This window comes from Papaver somniferum, chromosome 5 (genome assembly GCF_003573695.1).
Source record: "Papaver somniferum cultivar HN1 chromosome 5, ASM357369v1, whole genome shotgun sequence".
In the NCBI taxonomy this organism is placed as follows: Eukaryota; Viridiplantae; Streptophyta; class Magnoliopsida; order Ranunculales; family Papaveraceae; genus Papaver; species Papaver somniferum.
Genome location: NC_039362.1, coordinates 58,875,222 through 58,892,066, shown reverse-complemented (window position 1 = coordinate 58,892,066; position 16,845 = coordinate 58,875,222). Strand labels below are relative to the sequence as shown.

Genomic DNA, 16,845 nt, shown 5'->3' with positions numbered 1-16,845 from the left:
AGTAAAGGTCAAACATACCCTTTCCTATAAATATATTTTAACCATTAAAAACAAAATGGTTAATCTTGTTTTTTTCTTCTTCACTTCTCCTTCATTTCATCATGATGAAATCACGATGAAAATGATGATCATAATTTCATCATGATGAAATCGTGATCATTAGAAAACTTAAATTATAATTCTTCTTTCTTTCTTCTATTTCTTCTCCATCACATCGTGATGAAGATGATTATATAAAAATAACAAAATCTATTATTTTTCTTTCTCTATTTTTCTTCATCTTGTCCATTGCATATAGAGATGATAGAAAAAACCAAAACTAAGAAAATCCACCATTTATTTTTACTTTTGATTGACTTAAAAACTTGATTCGATTAATTTGAGAAAAAAAAAGTTTATGAAACTGTATAACGGCCGGGAGTTCACACTTTTCCAACCGTGAAACCTGTATTCCGGTTGAGAAAGTACATGTTTCCCAACCGTGAAACCTGAACCTACCTGTTCGGTTGGGAAACTAAGAACTCCCAACCGTAAAAGAGTGTTTGCGCTAGATTTTCCTAGTCGTAAGCTATTCTGATAATCACATAAAAAAAATATAAACAGAGGTCTAATTTCGGTTAGGTTTTCCTCGCCGAAAATGCTTACTCTCGGCTAGGTTCCCCAGCTGTAACTTGAATTTTCGGCTTGGAAAACCTAGCCGTAACTGTTTCTGATACTTATAAAAAATTGTAGAAAAAATCCTAGCCGTAACTTGAATTTTCGGCTTGGAAAACCTAGCCGTAACTGTTTCTGATACTTACAAAAAATCCTAGCCGTAACTGTTTCGGATGGGAGTTCTTGTCGACTCAGCCGCGAAAGTAATCTACGACTGAGAATTCTTCAACTGCGAGCCGTAAATTACCATTCACAACCGGTTAGGAGTTCTTTATTTCCCCGTCGTAAATTAAAAATACGGCTTGGAACACCAGTATTTCCCAACCGTTTTTTCGTTTTACAGTTGGGTCGACAAATTATCCCAGCCGAAAACCAAGCTGAAGTGCAGTTATGGCTGGGAAAACCTAGTCGTATCTGGTTCTGAAAACCAAAAAAAATATTGAAAAAACTTTCGGTTGGAAAAACCAAGCTGAAACATGGACTCTCGGTTGGGTTGACAAACTATCCCAGCTGTAATCTTGATTCAAGGTTGGGAATCTAAGAACTCCCAACCGTAAATACTTTCAGAAACTGTTTTTTTTTACCCGAAATTCATCGAATTGGATTTTTTTAACCATTTAAAACAAAAATAAATAGTGGGTTTTCTTAGTTTTTTCTTTCTATGATGATCATCATCTTTATCATGATCTTTGAATGAGAAGGAGAAGGAGAAGAAAATAGTTTTGGGTTTTCTTGATGATCATCATCCTCATCATGATGAAATTATGCTCATTATCATTTCACAATTTATGAATGAGAAGAGAAGGATGGGGAGAAGATAATAGATTTAGTTTTTTATATTTTTATGATCTTCATCATGATGAAATCCTGATCATCATCTTCATCTTCATCATGATTGTAAATGAGAATGACAAGGAGAAGGAGAAGATTATAAATTTAAGTGTTTTTTTTCTTCTTTTCTTATGAATAGTGAAATTTAGATAAGGGTATAATAGACATTAGAAATATGATGTGATAAGGATAACCTCATTTACTATTTCATGACCGTAAAAAACCCCAAACCATTGACTTTCAAAGCCCCAATAATAGGATTAAAAAAAAACCGTGAAGCAAAAACATTCGGCTCCTTTGCTTCTGGCATCCGAACAGGCATAAGCCCATAATGGCCTCAATCCGCTCTTTGGTAATTTCGTAATACATAATCTTTCAAATCTCCACATTCACGGGCTCACAGGAAGACTTTAACCCTAGCCGAGAAACCTCTCTCCCTTCCACCCTAAAACCCTAGACAAGGTTAAGAGGATCTTTGGTTTTTTCTTCGACTTCATTATTAGGTCAAAGGTTTGTTTCCCCTTCTTTATCCTTAATCTTCTTGTGTATTATTGATTTCGATTTCGATTTCAATTTTCTGAGTTTGATTTGACTGTTTAGTCGATTCGTGGTGTAAACTCATTCAAGTAAGAAGCTTCGTGTTTCAGATTCAGTTAACCTTTTATGTTAAAAATAGATGAATTATATCGAAGATTAAGTTGTTGCAATTGTCGGGTGGTGGATTATGTTTTCAATCCATACGATTATGTAGAAAATAGATTAAATAATTTTGTAGAAACTCGGTTTTGGGTTGTGTGGATTTTAATGGGTTTAATCTTCTGTACCTCCCATTGTTGTACAGTAATTTTTGCCTGTTTTGGAATATCGCTGTAAATCTCATGAATAGTCGACATTAATTTTCAGGTGCTTCAATTAGCAACGCAAATTATACAATGTCGCAGCCGGAGAACACCTCTAACCGTGCAGAAGAAGAAGGTGGGACTACTTTGAGTAAAAAAGCTGCAAAGAAAGAAGCAATAAAACAGGAGAAACTTAAACGTCAACAAGAAGCTGCAGCGGCTGCTGCTGCTCTAGCTGCTGCCTCAATTGAAGCTGATCCGTTATCTGAAAATTATGGGGAAGTTGCACTTCCAGATTTGCAATCAAAAGCTGTTAGTGGTCGAAAATGGACTGAAGTTGGATTGGTAAATGAAAGTTTGAAGGATAAAACAGTTCTAGTCCGTGGACGAATTCAAACAACCCGTCCTGTTGGTAAAAATATTGGATTCCTAGTTTTGAGAGAGAAGGGCTTCACTCTTCAGTGTGTTCTTACTGTGGCGGATAATCTCGTTAGTCGACAAACGGTGAAGTTTGCAACTAGTTTGAGCAAAGAATCTCATGTGGACATCGAAGGGATTGTATCAGTTCCTGATGCTCCAATCAAGGGGGCAACCCAGCAGGTATTGTCATTGACCTTAGTAAGATTTGATAACTGCTGTTTGATTTTGCAGGAATTTGGGAGAACTGATCTTCTTTGCTGCAGGTTGAACTACAAGTCAGAAAAATCTATGGCATTAGTAGAGCTTTACCTACGCTTCCAATCAATATTGACGATGCTGCACGTAGTGAAGTCGACATTGAGAAAGCTCTGCAGGTATGCTTTCACATTTATACCTTTCTTGGAGAACCTATGATAAGAAACAAGTAGGATAGAAACATAGGTTCTCTGCTTTCCTGTTTTTTTGTTCAAAGATGTGGTGATTGGTTGCAGAGTTTATTACAATGGAATGTAATTCTGATTATGAACCTATTAAAGCTGTTTCTCTTTTGACTGTTGCAGGGTGGAGAACAGCTTGTTCGCGTTAACCAGGATACCCGTTTAAACTTTAGGGTTTTAGATTTGCGCACACCTGCTAACCAAGGGATTTTTCGCATTCAGTGTCAAGTTGAAAATGTAAGTACACATCCACCGTGTGAATTACATTGCACTGTTAAATACCTCGGTTCTAGAAGGCCTTATGTTATCCTGTTAGTTCTAATATTTAGTTTCTCATTAGTCTACAAGGCAATATTACATTTTGAAACATAAAGAATGAAGTATGAAGAAATGGAACCCCTAAATTGTATCTTCATTTGAAAGTGCATTGATTTCTTTGAAAGCATCCACGTACATTAGCTCAAGCATTGCAGGATAGATCACACACCTTTAAACTTCAAAGTCATGGCTTGGGGACGTTTTGGCATGCCTTCTCTCACTGCCCAAGCCCCTAGAATGAAGTACTGTTGCTTTTTGTGGATGTGTAGGAAGTTCCAACTGTGTGGCAAAATGACCATAGAGTTGTGTATACAGTTGTCCCTTATATGGAAGAGTTAAGGGGAGCTGATTTGGTAAATACTGCTAGTGTATTCTCACTCTCCAACCCGTCACACTTGCCTAGCGATCATTAATTTGCTGTCTGCTCTTTCACAAATAAGGTCATATACCCAAGATGGTATAATTAGCTTGTGCTGTGTTTTGTTCCGCTTATTGTTAAGCGAAGTCTAATTGTTTGTGAACAAATTCATACTTCTGCAGATATTTAGGCAATTCTTGTTATCCGAAGGATTTGTTGGAATCCATACACCAAAACTGATAGCAGGCTCAAGTGAAGGTGGTGCATCTGTCTTCAGACTTGACTATAAAGGCCGCCCTGCATGCCTAGCTCAGTCACCACAACTTCACAAGCAGATGGCAATTTGTGGTGATCTTGGGCGTGTCTTTGAGATTGGCCCTGTTTTCAGGGCAGAAGACTCCTTCACACACAGACATTTGTGTGAATTTACTGGTCTTGATGCGGAAATGGAGATTAAGGAGCATTATTCTGAGGTATGGGAACCTCTTTTGAGAATCCACTATCGCCTGCTTTATATATTTAATTTAGTAATCTTGTTAATGCAGGTGATGGACGTCGTAGACCGCCTATTTGTTGCAATGTTCGACAGTTTGAATGAGAACTGCAAGAAAGAACTTGAGGCCATTGGGAAGCAGTATCCCTTTGAACCTCTAAAGGTAAAAGATTCTTTGAATAAGCATCTAGAATTTATATAGGCCTAATTTGAACTGAAAACTTTTTTATATGTCAGGACAAGCTGTGTAGCTAAAAGGTGCCGTTTAGGCGGCTGGTCTTTGGCCAAATTTTTTGTGCCTTTTGTGCCTAATGGGTCTGGGTAATTAGGCGCTGATTTTTGGGGGATCAGTTATTATTCGGTTGAAAATATTCAGTTTTTATTAGGAAAAGTTACAAAAGAGTGAGAAAAAAAAACGTGCAGCCACCCTCCTATTTGGTTTTCTCTTACATTCTTTTCTGTTTTTTCATCATTAATGACAACTGCTATTTTAATTAGCTCTCTATCTCTTGCTAATATCACATATGTACTTATATCTTTATTTTCCCGCATACTCCCTTACTAGTCCCTACAGGTGCTAGGCCCCACTCCGCCTGGCGACCGCTAAACGAGTTTTTCTACCCAGAGTATAAGTGGGCTTATGTAAAATTCTGCATATAGTGTCAAATGTCAATGTTTGAAAACTGTTTTGAGGCGCTCCTTGATGCGCTCTTTTTTGTGCTTAACTTTTTTTTCTCCTTGATGTGCGCCTTTTTGCGCTTCACTTTTTGCTGCCTTGACGCTTGCACATGTTGGTGTTTTCTTGAGGTACATACTTTTGGGGCTTTAAAAGTCCAAAACATTGGCTTTGATGCAGGCAGTGATGCATGTTTTTAATCCTTTTCATTCTATAAGCCTGTAAAATGTAAGCCTAGCCCCTCCCAGTATAAATACTTTTGAAGAAGATATGTGCTTGAAGTTATATATACTAAACGTGAAGGCAATACTGTAGCATGCGGACATCTCAAGTCTTGTATCCTGTCTTATCATGTGTTTTCGCTCCTTTACAGTTTTTCTAGTTATTTTTTACCTTGTGTATTGTAATTCTGAGTATCTACATGTGTTTTTGTCATGACAGTATCTAAGGAAGACTTTGAGACTTACTTTCGAAGAAGGGGTTCAAATGTTGAAGGTATGAATACACTCTTTATACTTTTTCTCGTTATTATTGAAGTGATGGACCAATGAAGAAATATGATGAGATAGGTAGGAATGCACTCTGTACAATATAAAAGATGTTTCAGACAGTACATCACATTCTAATTCTGAGTTTTCATTCCCACAAAACTAGCCTGTTGTGAGGATAATAGTGTAGGATTTGGCTTTTGGGGGTGAGTGTTAATTTACAACAATGAAAATCTAAGAGTTTGTCTAATTATGGAAGGACTTCTGTTTTTTCCTTGGGAAGTATGTTACATGGATATGTTTGCTGATATAGTAAAACAAAAATAATAAAGTAATTCAAGTGAATCTGACGTCAGTTATTTGGTTTGGACTTGATGAGTTTCGTTTATCTTATCAAATTATCATGAAACCGACACTAATACCATGGCCAAGCATGAAATGCTGGTTTCTGTTTCCTTGTTACGCTGGAAAATTCATTAACAACCTCTGTGCAGGAAGCTGGTGTTGAAGTTGACCCTCTTGGTGACCTAAATACAGAAGTGGAGAGGAAGTTAGGGAAGCTTGTACTTGAAAAGTAAGTATTTAGTTTTGTGTTTTGCCTGGTGATCTGAATATTCAGATATACATATTTGTAGCTCTTATTTGAAATACTTCTGAAGTCATGCTTTTGTGGCTAACTGAAATTTTGCATCTGACAGGTATGACACTGAGTTCTATATACTTCACCGGTATCCATTGGCTGTTAGACCGTTTTACACCATGCCAGCTTATGACAACCCTGCATACAGCAATTCATTTGATGTCTTTATTCGAGGTAACTTGAATATATTTCTTGCATAAAGCAATTGGTAATAGTATTTGATTTCTGTTCTGCTGCTTCACTGTTTTAAACCCCTTATGTATTACAGCATGCGGCTTCATTTATTTTTTTAGCTTCTCCCATGCTGTTATGCATTAGATGTACTTATTTTCGAATTTGAGTTCTTTCCCTACTTATGGTTTCCGGTCCTGTAAGATCTGCTCGATAATGTTGCAACTGTTTATACTGAAAGGAAGTCTGACAGCTTCATCCTCGTCTTGGTTTTCTATATCCGAATTGATAATGCTCCTTAAACAGAGATCTTTGTAGCTTCCCTTGGTAGAATAAAGAATTTTGTATCCCTTGCTTCATTATCAGTCTTCTTAATTTGATTTTTCCATTTCTTCCTGAAGGTGAGGAGATCATTTCAGGAGCTCAACGTGTGCACGTACCTGAGCTCTTGAGTACTAGAGCAGAGGGTCTGGGAATTGATCTGAAGTCTATTGAAACGTATATTGATGCATTCCGGTATGTTTCTTATCCTTACAATTGTCGATTTTCTATACCAATCCTTGAGTTTCTGAATTGATGATGAGTTAGTTATTGGGTTTATTATGGGGGTATATACTCTTAGTGTATTGTAGAAGGAGATTGCCCTGAACATTAAAATTATGTATTAGGAAGTTTGTTATAAGCTGGCCCAAGAAAAACGAAGAAGAATGAGAATTTTCCATAACATACTGAAACCTTAGTTCGTGTAAAGTTGATTTTGAGCAACTTGTTTACCTGCGTTACTATTATATTTTCGTTGTCGAATATTTGTGAAGACCACTTCTGTCAGATTTTCTCGAGACTTGTAGCATTGTTGAAGAACTTGCTTTTGCAGAGATTTTTTTTCGCATTTTTTTTTCTTCCTTTCAACGAATCTCGCATTTCTAGACGCCTTTAGTTTTTTTCTATATAAACTACCTATGTGTGTGTAGAAGCACTCTAATCTTGGCTTATTATAGGTACGGAGCACCCCCGCATGGTGGATTTGGAGTTGGATTGGAGCGAGTGGTTATGCTTTTCTGTGCTTTAAACAACATCCGTAAAACCTCGCTTTTCCCTCGCGACCCTCAAAGGATCACTCCATAGTTTGTTTTCATCTCTTCCATTAATAAGATAATTCCATAGTTATACCCATCTGAACTAGGGTCTTTTTGGATCTACGATCAAATTGTGGTGATGTGATTTCTCCTACCACACCATTTGGATAAATGTTGCTATCAAAGATTGTCATTAGTATTGTTGCAAAATTCAGCAATTGCTGGTCTAAAGTCTCTAAATGGATGAACAATTTCTCATCGTGTCTAGCATGTTTTTGCTGCATTCCAAGTTAGCTTTCATTCAATGGATGAATAGACCTTGAACCACAAGTTTGATCGATATTTTATTGTAGGGATATGCTATTTTATAAGCTTCCCACAGTATTGCTTCAGAGTTGTCATCACTTTAGGAACCAACTGTGAGCACAGGTGCCGCATCCCTAAAAGCAGGGCTCACATCTCTTCCCCCAGTGAAATGATATCATTTGTTGTTTTGGTGGTTGTTTGATGATTTTGTTCTAGTGTAGTTCAGGTTAAAAAAGAACCCTCCTAAATGGTGGTGTCACGAGAGAGAGATATGGGGTTTCTTGATTGCTAGTGCCATTGTGTGTAATCTTGACTTATTTAAACAGGACTCTAAATCGAATTTAGATACATATTTCAAAACACTCGCACCAAAAAAAAATAAAAAAAATAAATGATCCGGGTGTTTGTAGAGTGGGTCAGAAAGAATTTGTGAGGGTAAAGTGCATGTGATTCTTTGCACAAATAGCGTGAAGTATATACCTTGGTTAAGGTTGGCTCCCCAATTAATGGTTCGTTGCCAACCAAAGCAGTCTCTAGGTATATACACTAATATGTCCAATGGTTACTCAAGGAGAGGCCTGGTTATGTCACTAGCAGACAGCTACACCACGCTGAGGCGCTGAGCCAGCCAAATAAAAACTGCACTTTTTTACCTAACACCATTTAAGGCGAAACAAACAAACAAAAGGGTAAAAACGTAAGCTACCATGTACAGTAGTTCTCTACTTCTCTTCTGATACTCAGAGACTCTCTACTACCTTCACTCTCTCATTTGCGAAGTGAAATCTTTTCTTACAAAAACTTCTGGATGTTTTCTTAGGCATGATTCTTAATCCAGGAAATCGTATTTAAGGTTGGTGTTAATCTCTCCTTTTATTCACTTGATTTTACTAAGTTATCATTAGGGTAGTTTCTTTCACCATTATTGTGACTCAGTTAATGTAATTAGTAATAATCTTAGTAATTACTTCTTCTTCTTTTTTGGTATAAAATCTTAGTAATTACTGATGGATAGAACTATTACTGTTTGGGAAAGTGAGGTGAACAAAGCCAATGAAGAAAGTATACAATGGAAAAATATGTTTACAGAGTCAGCAAAACATTGTTTTGCTCTGAAATATCAGAAATTTCAGTTGGAGAAAGAGCTTGAGGATAGTACATCCAAATATATTGATTTGTACTTGGAGTTTGAAGAGAAGAAAATGGAGTTTGAAAGGTTTAAAGAGAAAAGAATGGAGTTTATTGAAACTGAGAAAAGGTTTGAAACCTTAGTTGCTGAAAATAACAATCTCCAGAAGTATAGAAATATGTACAGTGAGTTAAATGTGGAGTATGAAGAGAAGAAAATAGAGTGTGATGTGATTATGGGAAAGTTGAAAGACCAAGATTTGGTTAGATTGGATGCTCAGAAAGTACTCGAGGATTATGAGATAACGTGCAGTCGGTTGAAAGAGCGGGTTAACAGTCTAGAGGAGGAGGAAAAGAAATGGGAACAAGAGAGAACTGCTTATATGGAAGAGTTGGAAAGTGAACAAAGGGACAAGTGTGTTGGGAAGACTAAGGATGTGGGATGTGAGAATACAAGACCTGAGGATGAGTATGAAGTTTTGAATACTAAGTTTGTGGAAGTGGAGAAACATTTAGAAGATTGTAAATGTAAGTGTCATGGTTTGTCTATGGAGCTGAAGGAGAAGAAAATGGAGTCTGTTGGGCCCGAAGGTGAATTGAAGAACTCAATGTTAACAAATGTTGGGATGATTCCTTCTAATCCACCAGGAAGCAGCCCTTCTTCACTTCAGGGTAATTTTGAAGATGCACTGGTTTCTAGTATAGCTCTTTCTATTCTGTCAGTTGTTTCCCTTTATGCACTGGTAGATGTAGACCATGTTGGGTGTTTTAATGTGTCTTGTCAGTTATTACATTTGCTTAGAGTCGATAGACAATCTATGTACTGGTGTTTCTTTAACTAGTACTTAACATGAAGGGAACAACCAGTTAGAGGTTGTCTTCATGATTAACGACTTTGTGGACCTCATATTTGAGGATTTGATTTTTGTGAGTCTATGGTTTAAAGGTGAATACATAATCTATCTTGTGCACAATATGACCACATATGTGTTCCCCTTATCATGGCTTATAATCACTGGACCATTGGACTTTCTTTTTCCTTTCTCTTGCTCAATTATGTTTTCTAGACAAACAAGTGACCCTGTGAAACCTATATGGTACCTCGCTTATGTAATTCTCAGCGTGAATTGAATTTGTACCTGCATATTGGAACTGTTTTCTGTAATTCTCACCTCACATGGAGTACGTATTTTTTTCAGTTACCATTTTCATTTCCTCCCCGCGAATCAAATTCAAATGTCTGTAACTTTTCATGTTGGATGGTTTGAATGATACAGCTTTAAGGCGAAGTTGTACTAGATATTGTAGGTGACAGATGATTTGATCTTTTGTTTTCTGCACTAGAGGAGGTGTCCAATTATCTTTTGGATCTTATTTCACTGGATGGATTTTACCTCAAGTATATGTATGTATTACTAAGAACAAGTAACACTTTAATCATGTAGCTGCAATCCATGGTTTACTTTGTTTTTTGTCACACAATGCCAGTTCATTAGTTCAAAAACTCATGATACCTTCTTTACCTGAGTCATCTGGATCCGAGTCGTCTGGATCTGAGTGAAATCACCTGACTCATCTGGATCTGACTCACTAAGGTCTGAGTCAGAAAATATGTTTGTTTTGTGAGTCAGACCTGACTCAGCTGACTGGATTTTTTTGGACAGAAAATTCCCTTGTGCACATTTCAAACCATAACATTTATCACTACTGAAACATCACAAATTGTTCCATTCCAGTCTGAACAACTTCCCTTTTTGATGGAATTAAACATCATAAAACAATAAAATCTAAAGATTAAAGTCCTACAAACATAAAAGAAGCAACAAAATCTAAAGGAGACTAGCTATCTCATCACGTAAGTTGTTCATATATATCTGCTCTTGTCGTCCAAACAGACGAGGTGCATTTTCTTCCGTTTCTGCTTCCACTTCGACTTCCACCTGTGTCTCATTCATATCAATGTCTCATTCTCATATTCTTTAAATAGCCAATCATCCAATGCATTACGACGTAGAAAGTTATGTATTGACATGCAAGCAATAACGATATTTCTTTGAGTCTCAGATGAGTAAGAAGGCATTTTACTTAAGACGGGAAATCTTACTTTCAATACCCCGAATGCTCTCTCAATCACATTCCTCAATCGAGCATGGGCTTGATTAAACTTCTCCTCTTTTGCCGTTGGAGGTACTCTTCGGTAATCACCTATCCAATACCTTATGTTGCGATACGGACACATAAACCCTTGTGTATGAGAGTACGCAACATCACATAGATAGTATTTGTCTGCAAATTTTCAACAAAAACATTATGAAGTCATGCTGATGAAACTGCATCAAGAGGTAACATATATGCTAGTCCAAAGTAAGGAGAAAAATGAAACTGAAGCGTAAATCAATAAGGTATGACAATGCGAATGACCAAAGTGTAAAACAAGAATCCCTGTCAACTACATTGAGCAATATTATGTGGCAAAAGAGGGGAACCAGGACTTCACACCCTCATATTAACTTATTCATGGCATGGCCAATGTAATGTTTACTGAATTCGAACAATCCAATCTATGCCAAACCCAAAAAGAATGATCCTAATTCCTAAGTAGAGTTCGATATTGTGATCAATTTCCTAGTTATAATGGAAGCACAATTTATTTTTCCTACAATTCAAATATATAAGAACGCAGTGCACAAGAATCTAAATAAAATTGAGTAAAGAAAACAAACCCAATGCAGAAAAATGGGACTTAAAATAGAGATATTACCTGGTGGAGGTAAAGGAAACTTGAAATATGGATCACGCACTGCCTCGGTCAACACGCTCGAGTCATGAGCAGTGCCTTCCCATCCAACCACTACATACAAAAAGTACATATCCCAATCACATATCGCAAGCACGTTTTGGGTACATTCTCCTCTTCCCCTTCCTCTATACGGTGTTTGCTTCTCGACTGGAATGCTCGCACTAATTAGAGTGCCATCTAATGCACCAACAACACCTTTGAAAGCACCTTCTCTGAGACGTTTATGCCTTTTAGTTATAGCTGGCTTGTCAAATACATTAGACGGAGGAACTAAAACTTCAGCAGACCAAATCTTCATAGCAGCCAACACTTCATGAAAATACTTACTAACCGTTTCACCCGAATGTTGAAAGTGATACAAAATTACACGATTCCTACAGTTGTGCCCAATTGTATGTAAGAACATTGCCATCTTCTCCTCTACTTCTATATATTTACTATCCTTTAAAAGTCCTTTGGCTCGGAACTCATTGCATAATAGGGTAAAAGGAACCTTACTCATTCTCAATAGGTTGTACATATTCCTCAGATTTCCATCTAAAAGGTCTTGGGTGAAAGCCTTTCCCGTTAAAATTGACTTCTTGTACTTCGGGCGTACACGCCGTTTAGCCTTCTTAAGTTTCTTCACTAACAAGCATAAAACTACTAGTTGAGATAATAACGTTTTCATTTTCCTGAAAAGACCAAGTAGATGAAAGAAAATCAATTTCAATATAATATTTAGTAGAGCTTGGTGTACTCAAGTAGATGAATGAAACTCAATTTCAATACAATATTTAGTAGAGATTGGTGTACTCAAACAATACGCAATACCCAATTGCACATATACTTTTAAGGAATCCAACAAACTCAATTTCAATACAATACAAGCATTCATTCACAAACCTATATAAGAAAATGAGTACTTGCCTGTATTTAAGTTCTCCCCTTCTCTAAACCCTCTTCCTTGTAGCCTTTCAATCTGCAATGAAATGAAAGAAAAAGGTTAAAAGCATAAATAAGAAAATAACCAGCAAGCAATTGAATGTAACCAATAAGAAAATACGAATTCATTCATTCAACATTCACTCATTAAGCACAAATAAGCACAAATAATACTGATTCATCTATTAACTTCAATAAATACTCATTCAACATTCAACATAAAATAAAACTCGAGTACGTAAGTAACAAACACGAATGTTTTGCAACCCTAACATCTCTAACTATTTCCTAATTTCTCAACATCTCAGTGGATGAGTATTCAAGATTTCTCAACGTTCTTTTAAAAGTTTGTGTACAAAGGCAACACGACGCTCATCGCTTTTCAAACTGACAAAAAATTTCTGCCAACCAGGCATCTCTGAAGCTTTTAGAGTTATGCTCAAATACTCATCCATTGTGATGCAATCAGTCTCAAGTAAATTATCCAAAGCTTTCATGAATTCGGCTGCGCTATCCTTTTCTAGAGCAAGTTTCTTATGTTGAAGATGAGTCTCCATCGATGTTACAATAGAACAAACTTTCTCAGTTAATAGATCACTTGATTCTTCCTCCATTTCCTTCTTCCTTTTCCTGCAACTCCCCTTTGCATTGAGACTAGAATCAACCTCGTTGTCATCCTCATGATTTTTTTCTTTTCCATGACTTGTACGAGATTCAGATCCATTATTTGAAACCCCTGCAGTTGTAGAAGTTCTAGCTGAACAAGGCGGTTCCACTCTTCCAGGCGTATTTCTATTAGCTCCAGTGGAGAATTTCCCATCAAATAAATTCTGCAACTTCTCTGCATCTTCCAGCCCCTTGTTCTTGAATTGACTAGCGTTTTTGATCGTCTGCATCAATTAGAAAGTAAAAATCAATAAATATGTTCAGCTGTTTATACAATCAAAGTTATAATTAGATGCACCAAACAGAACATTACCGGTTCATTAAGGTTATAGAAACATTTAACACGGACGATGCGCAAAATAAAATTAGTACCAAGCAAAGCCCCTTAAACATTAGCCCTTTTCACATATATGGATATACCCTTGTTATTGATGAACTAAAGGAGCACATAAACCTAAAATCACAGGACAAGGTATAATTTTAATTTAGACTTAAAGCAAGAGAACTAACAACTAATTGGTCTAGTTGAAGTGGCTAACTGGCCCTAAAGCCAAAACACATTGCCTTAACTGGCTTAACCTGATGGCAGAGCGACATTTAAAGAAAAACAACGATAGAAGTAAGCCAGACCAGGGCTTACAAGCATAAATTTAATTCAATCATAAAGTCCAAACAAAACTGAAATAGTCTCTTACCTTGTCTAATTCAATCCATTGCTCTTCGCTCCAATCAAATGTGTTCGTCTCCATGTTATACCCATGGCCGGTTCTTGCTAAGAGACGGGACCAAGTGACATATTGGGTTCGCAAGTAATCCCAGTGGTTTCTCAACTTTTTTTGTGTGATGGTGCAGTCATACTTCTCAGAAAAGAACTTGCACAAATTTCCCCACGAAGTTTGCTTCAAAGAAGTTCCAGAAAATCCATACTCAGTAGCTTGTGCCAAACACTGGTCAGTAAATAGCCCTCTAAATTCTGGGACGCTCCTAAAGGTTATCTTATTTGCTTTCTCATCTTCCTTTTTCTCCATAGAGAACTAGCATAAAGTAAAACAAATACAAGACGTGGGTAATTTGAAACAAAAAGAGTGTGCTAACTTTTGAGAATTACCATACAAAGTAATTTACCACTAGGCATGATCTTTATGCATTCAGGATATACGGGTTTAAAATGAAGATAGAATATTTGACATCGAAAAGTAAAAGCAATGGTTGGCACCAGATCCTCATTACTGTCCTAATATCAAAAGAGAGATTCGCCAAAAGAATGCAACTAAAATCACAACTGCTGGCCATTAACTCAGTTTTTCCTTCCTACTTTGACAGTATATGCCTACTGAAATCACTAGCTTGAAAATGTATGAAGAAACTGACATGACAGAAAGCAAAGAAGGTTTTAGCACACCTTTACCCAGCACCCTTTCTTAGATATCATTGACACAACAATTAGATGTTATATTGTGTTCATACACGAAACCAAATACTATGTAGCAACAAATTAAAATGTTCTTTTATGTTACTGCGAAACATAAACATGTATATTTTAGAGTTTTTCACTCATTCAAGTCCATATACACCTGTATATCAACTAAATAATATAGCAAATACTACTCCAATTGCTTTTAACTTATAACTAGATATACAAATGTAACAAATCCAATAATGGAAGTCATAAAAAATGACATCAACAATTTCTGGGTAAAGCTAACTGATCTTGACTCAAAACTCTCAACAATCTTTGAAAGGTAGGACATGATATCAAAATCCATATAAGATGACATATTCTATCATGCATAATGATCAAATAAAACAGTTCTCTCTTTGGCATTTTCACAAACAGCAAAAAGCTAACAAAAACTACCATCAAATACTCAAATTAGCATAAGTAAGTTTGTGGAAGTGGAGAAACATTTAGAAGATTGTAAATGTAAGTGTCATGGTTTGTCTATGGAGCTGAAGGAGAAGAAAATGAAGTCTGTTGGGCCCGAAGGTGAATTGAAGAACTCAATGTTAACAAATGTTGGGATGATTCCTTCTAATCCACCAGGAAGCAGCCCTTCTTCACTTCAGGGTAATTTTGAAGATGCACTGGTTTCTAGTATAGCTCTTTCTATTCTGTCAGTTGTTTCCCTTTATGCACTGGTAGATGTAGACCATGTTGGGTGTTTTAATGTGTCTTGTCAGTTATTACATTTGCTTAGAGTCGATAGATAATCTATGTACTGGTGTTTCTTTAACTAGTACTTAACATGAAGGGAACAACCAGTTAGAGGTTGTCTTCATGATTAACGACTTTGTGGACCTCATATTTGAGGATTTGATTTTTGTGAGTCTATGGTTTAAAGGTGAATACATAATCTATCTTGTGCACAATATGACCACATATGTGTTCCCCTTATCATGGCTTATAATCACTGGACCATTGGACTTTCTTTTTCCTTTCTCTTGCTCAATTATGTTTTCTAGACAAACAAGTGACCCTGTGAAACCTATATGGTACCTCGCTTATGTAATTCTCAGCGTGAATTGAATTTGTACCTGCATATTGGAACTGTTTTCTGTAATTCTCACCTCACATGGAGTACGTATTTTTTTCAGTTACCATTTTCATTTCCTCCCCGCGAATCAAATTCAAATGTCTGTAACTTTTCATGTTGGATGGTTTGAATGATACAGCTTTAAGGCGAATTTGTACTAGATATTGTAGGTGACAGATGATTTGATCTTTTGTTTTCTGCACTAGAGGAGGTGTCCAATTATCTTTTGGATCTTATTTCACTGGATGGATTTTACCTCAAGTATATGTATGTATTACTAAGAACAAGTAACACTTTAATCATGTAGCTGCAATCCATGGTTTACTTTGTTTTTTGTCACACAATGCCAGTTCATTAGTTCAAAAACTCATGATACCTTCTTTACCTGATTCAGTTAAAAAAAAATTATAATTACATGTCATGATATGTCCTACTCTACTGGTTATTTTGCAGGCACACCTCATCTCCATTACCAATGTGAGCTTTCTGAAGGTATTAAGGATGAAAAGAACAATATTTGTTTCGATTCCATGGTGGACTTTGTAATTGCCGATAGCCAGCAACTAGGTGTTGAGACAAATGAGAGCTACAGAGAAACTCTAGTTTTGCTCAAACAAGGTGATATCCGAACATCTTCTACATGTATTATTGAGATTAGCGACGATGAAGTTATGGAGATTTGTGACAGTGAGGAGGATGGCATGTAGCTGCAATGGAGGTTAGGTCCTGCAAAATGGCCATCAAGGGAGACAGCTAAAATCTGGTCAATTCTGTCAAAGCAAAAGCATCTTTTATACTGGCAAGGCCAGTCTATTTTTGGCAGAAGCAGTAGAAATGCTTCAATTAAATGTAAACTCGTGTTGTATTAGATTCACTTTGCATGTAAAACTGCAATCAGGTGGCCTGGATTACAGTAGCTCAACCTCTAGCTTTTTTGTTTGGCCTTGTGACAAGATGTCAAATACTCAGGTGTTTCCCCTTGCGTTGTATGGCGTCTTTAAGATAAAATGCTAATTTTAACCATGTTGCTGTCATTCGTTTTCTTTTGTTCTGTAATTATGTTCTGTCAACATAGTCTACCAAGCC

At 36.6% G+C, this 16,845-nt stretch overlaps 2 protein-coding genes across 7 annotated transcripts; both read left to right on the top strand.

The window, feature by feature from the left end:
- The first annotated feature begins 1,835 nt into the window (after positions 1-1,835).
- On the top strand, positions 1,836-7,669 carry LOC113281662 (aspartate--tRNA ligase 2, cytoplasmic-like). The gene is made up of 11 exons (XM_026530447.1): positions 1,836-1,995; positions 2,389-2,924; positions 3,008-3,118; positions 3,305-3,418; positions 4,040-4,330; positions 4,403-4,513; positions 5,468-5,521; positions 6,009-6,088; positions 6,213-6,328; positions 6,727-6,841; positions 7,324-7,669. Exons 2-11 carry the CDS (start codon positions 2,418-2,420, stop codon positions 7,448-7,450), a joined length of 1,626 nt encoding a protein of 541 aa, XP_026386232.1. The 5' UTR covers positions 1,836-1,995; positions 2,389-2,417; the 3' UTR covers positions 7,451-7,669.
- A 7,452-nt stretch (positions 7,670-15,121) lies between these two features.
- Positions 15,122-16,746, top strand: LOC113281661. Of its 6 annotated transcripts, none has more exons than XR_003326316.1 (3): positions 15,671-15,803; positions 15,930-16,026; positions 16,213-16,746. XR_003326316.1 is itself a non-coding variant. In XM_026530445.1 (2 exons), the coding sequence occupies exons 1-2, from the start codon at positions 15,170-15,172 to the stop codon at positions 16,464-16,466; spliced, it is 378 nt and encodes a 125-aa protein (XP_026386230.1). In that variant the 5' UTR covers positions 15,122-15,169; the 3' UTR covers positions 16,467-16,746. The 6 variants fall into 6 exon arrangements, 2 of the variants coding, with proteins under 2 accessions (XP_026386230.1, XP_026386231.1); XR_003326315.1 differs by having other exon boundaries at positions 15,921-16,026; XR_003326314.1 differs by having other exon boundaries at positions 15,899-16,026.
- The last annotated feature ends 99 nt before the right edge of the window (positions 16,747-16,845 follow it).

Bases quoted from the DNA above. Each gene is read 5' to 3' on its own strand.
- LOC113281662 (XM_026530447.1), top strand. From the start codon at position 2,418: ATGTCGCAGCCGGAGAACACCTCTAACCGTGCAGAAGAAGAAGGTGGG. The intron at 3,119-3,304 runs GTATGCTTTCAC...TGACTGTTGCAG, and splicing joins ACATTGAGAAAGCTCTGCAG to GGTGGAGAACAGCTTGTTCG. The intron at 6,329-6,726 runs GTAACTTGAATA...TTCTTCCTGAAG, and splicing joins ATTTGATGTCTTTATTCGAG to GTGAGGAGATCATTTCAGGA.
- LOC113281661 (XM_026530445.1), top strand. From the start codon at position 15,170: ATGGAGCTGAAGGAGAAGAAAATGAAGTCTGTTGGGCCCGAAGGTGAA. The intron at 15,294-16,212 runs GTAATTTTGAAG...GTTATTTTGCAG, and splicing joins CAGCCCTTCTTCACTTCAGG to GCACACCTCATCTCCATTAC.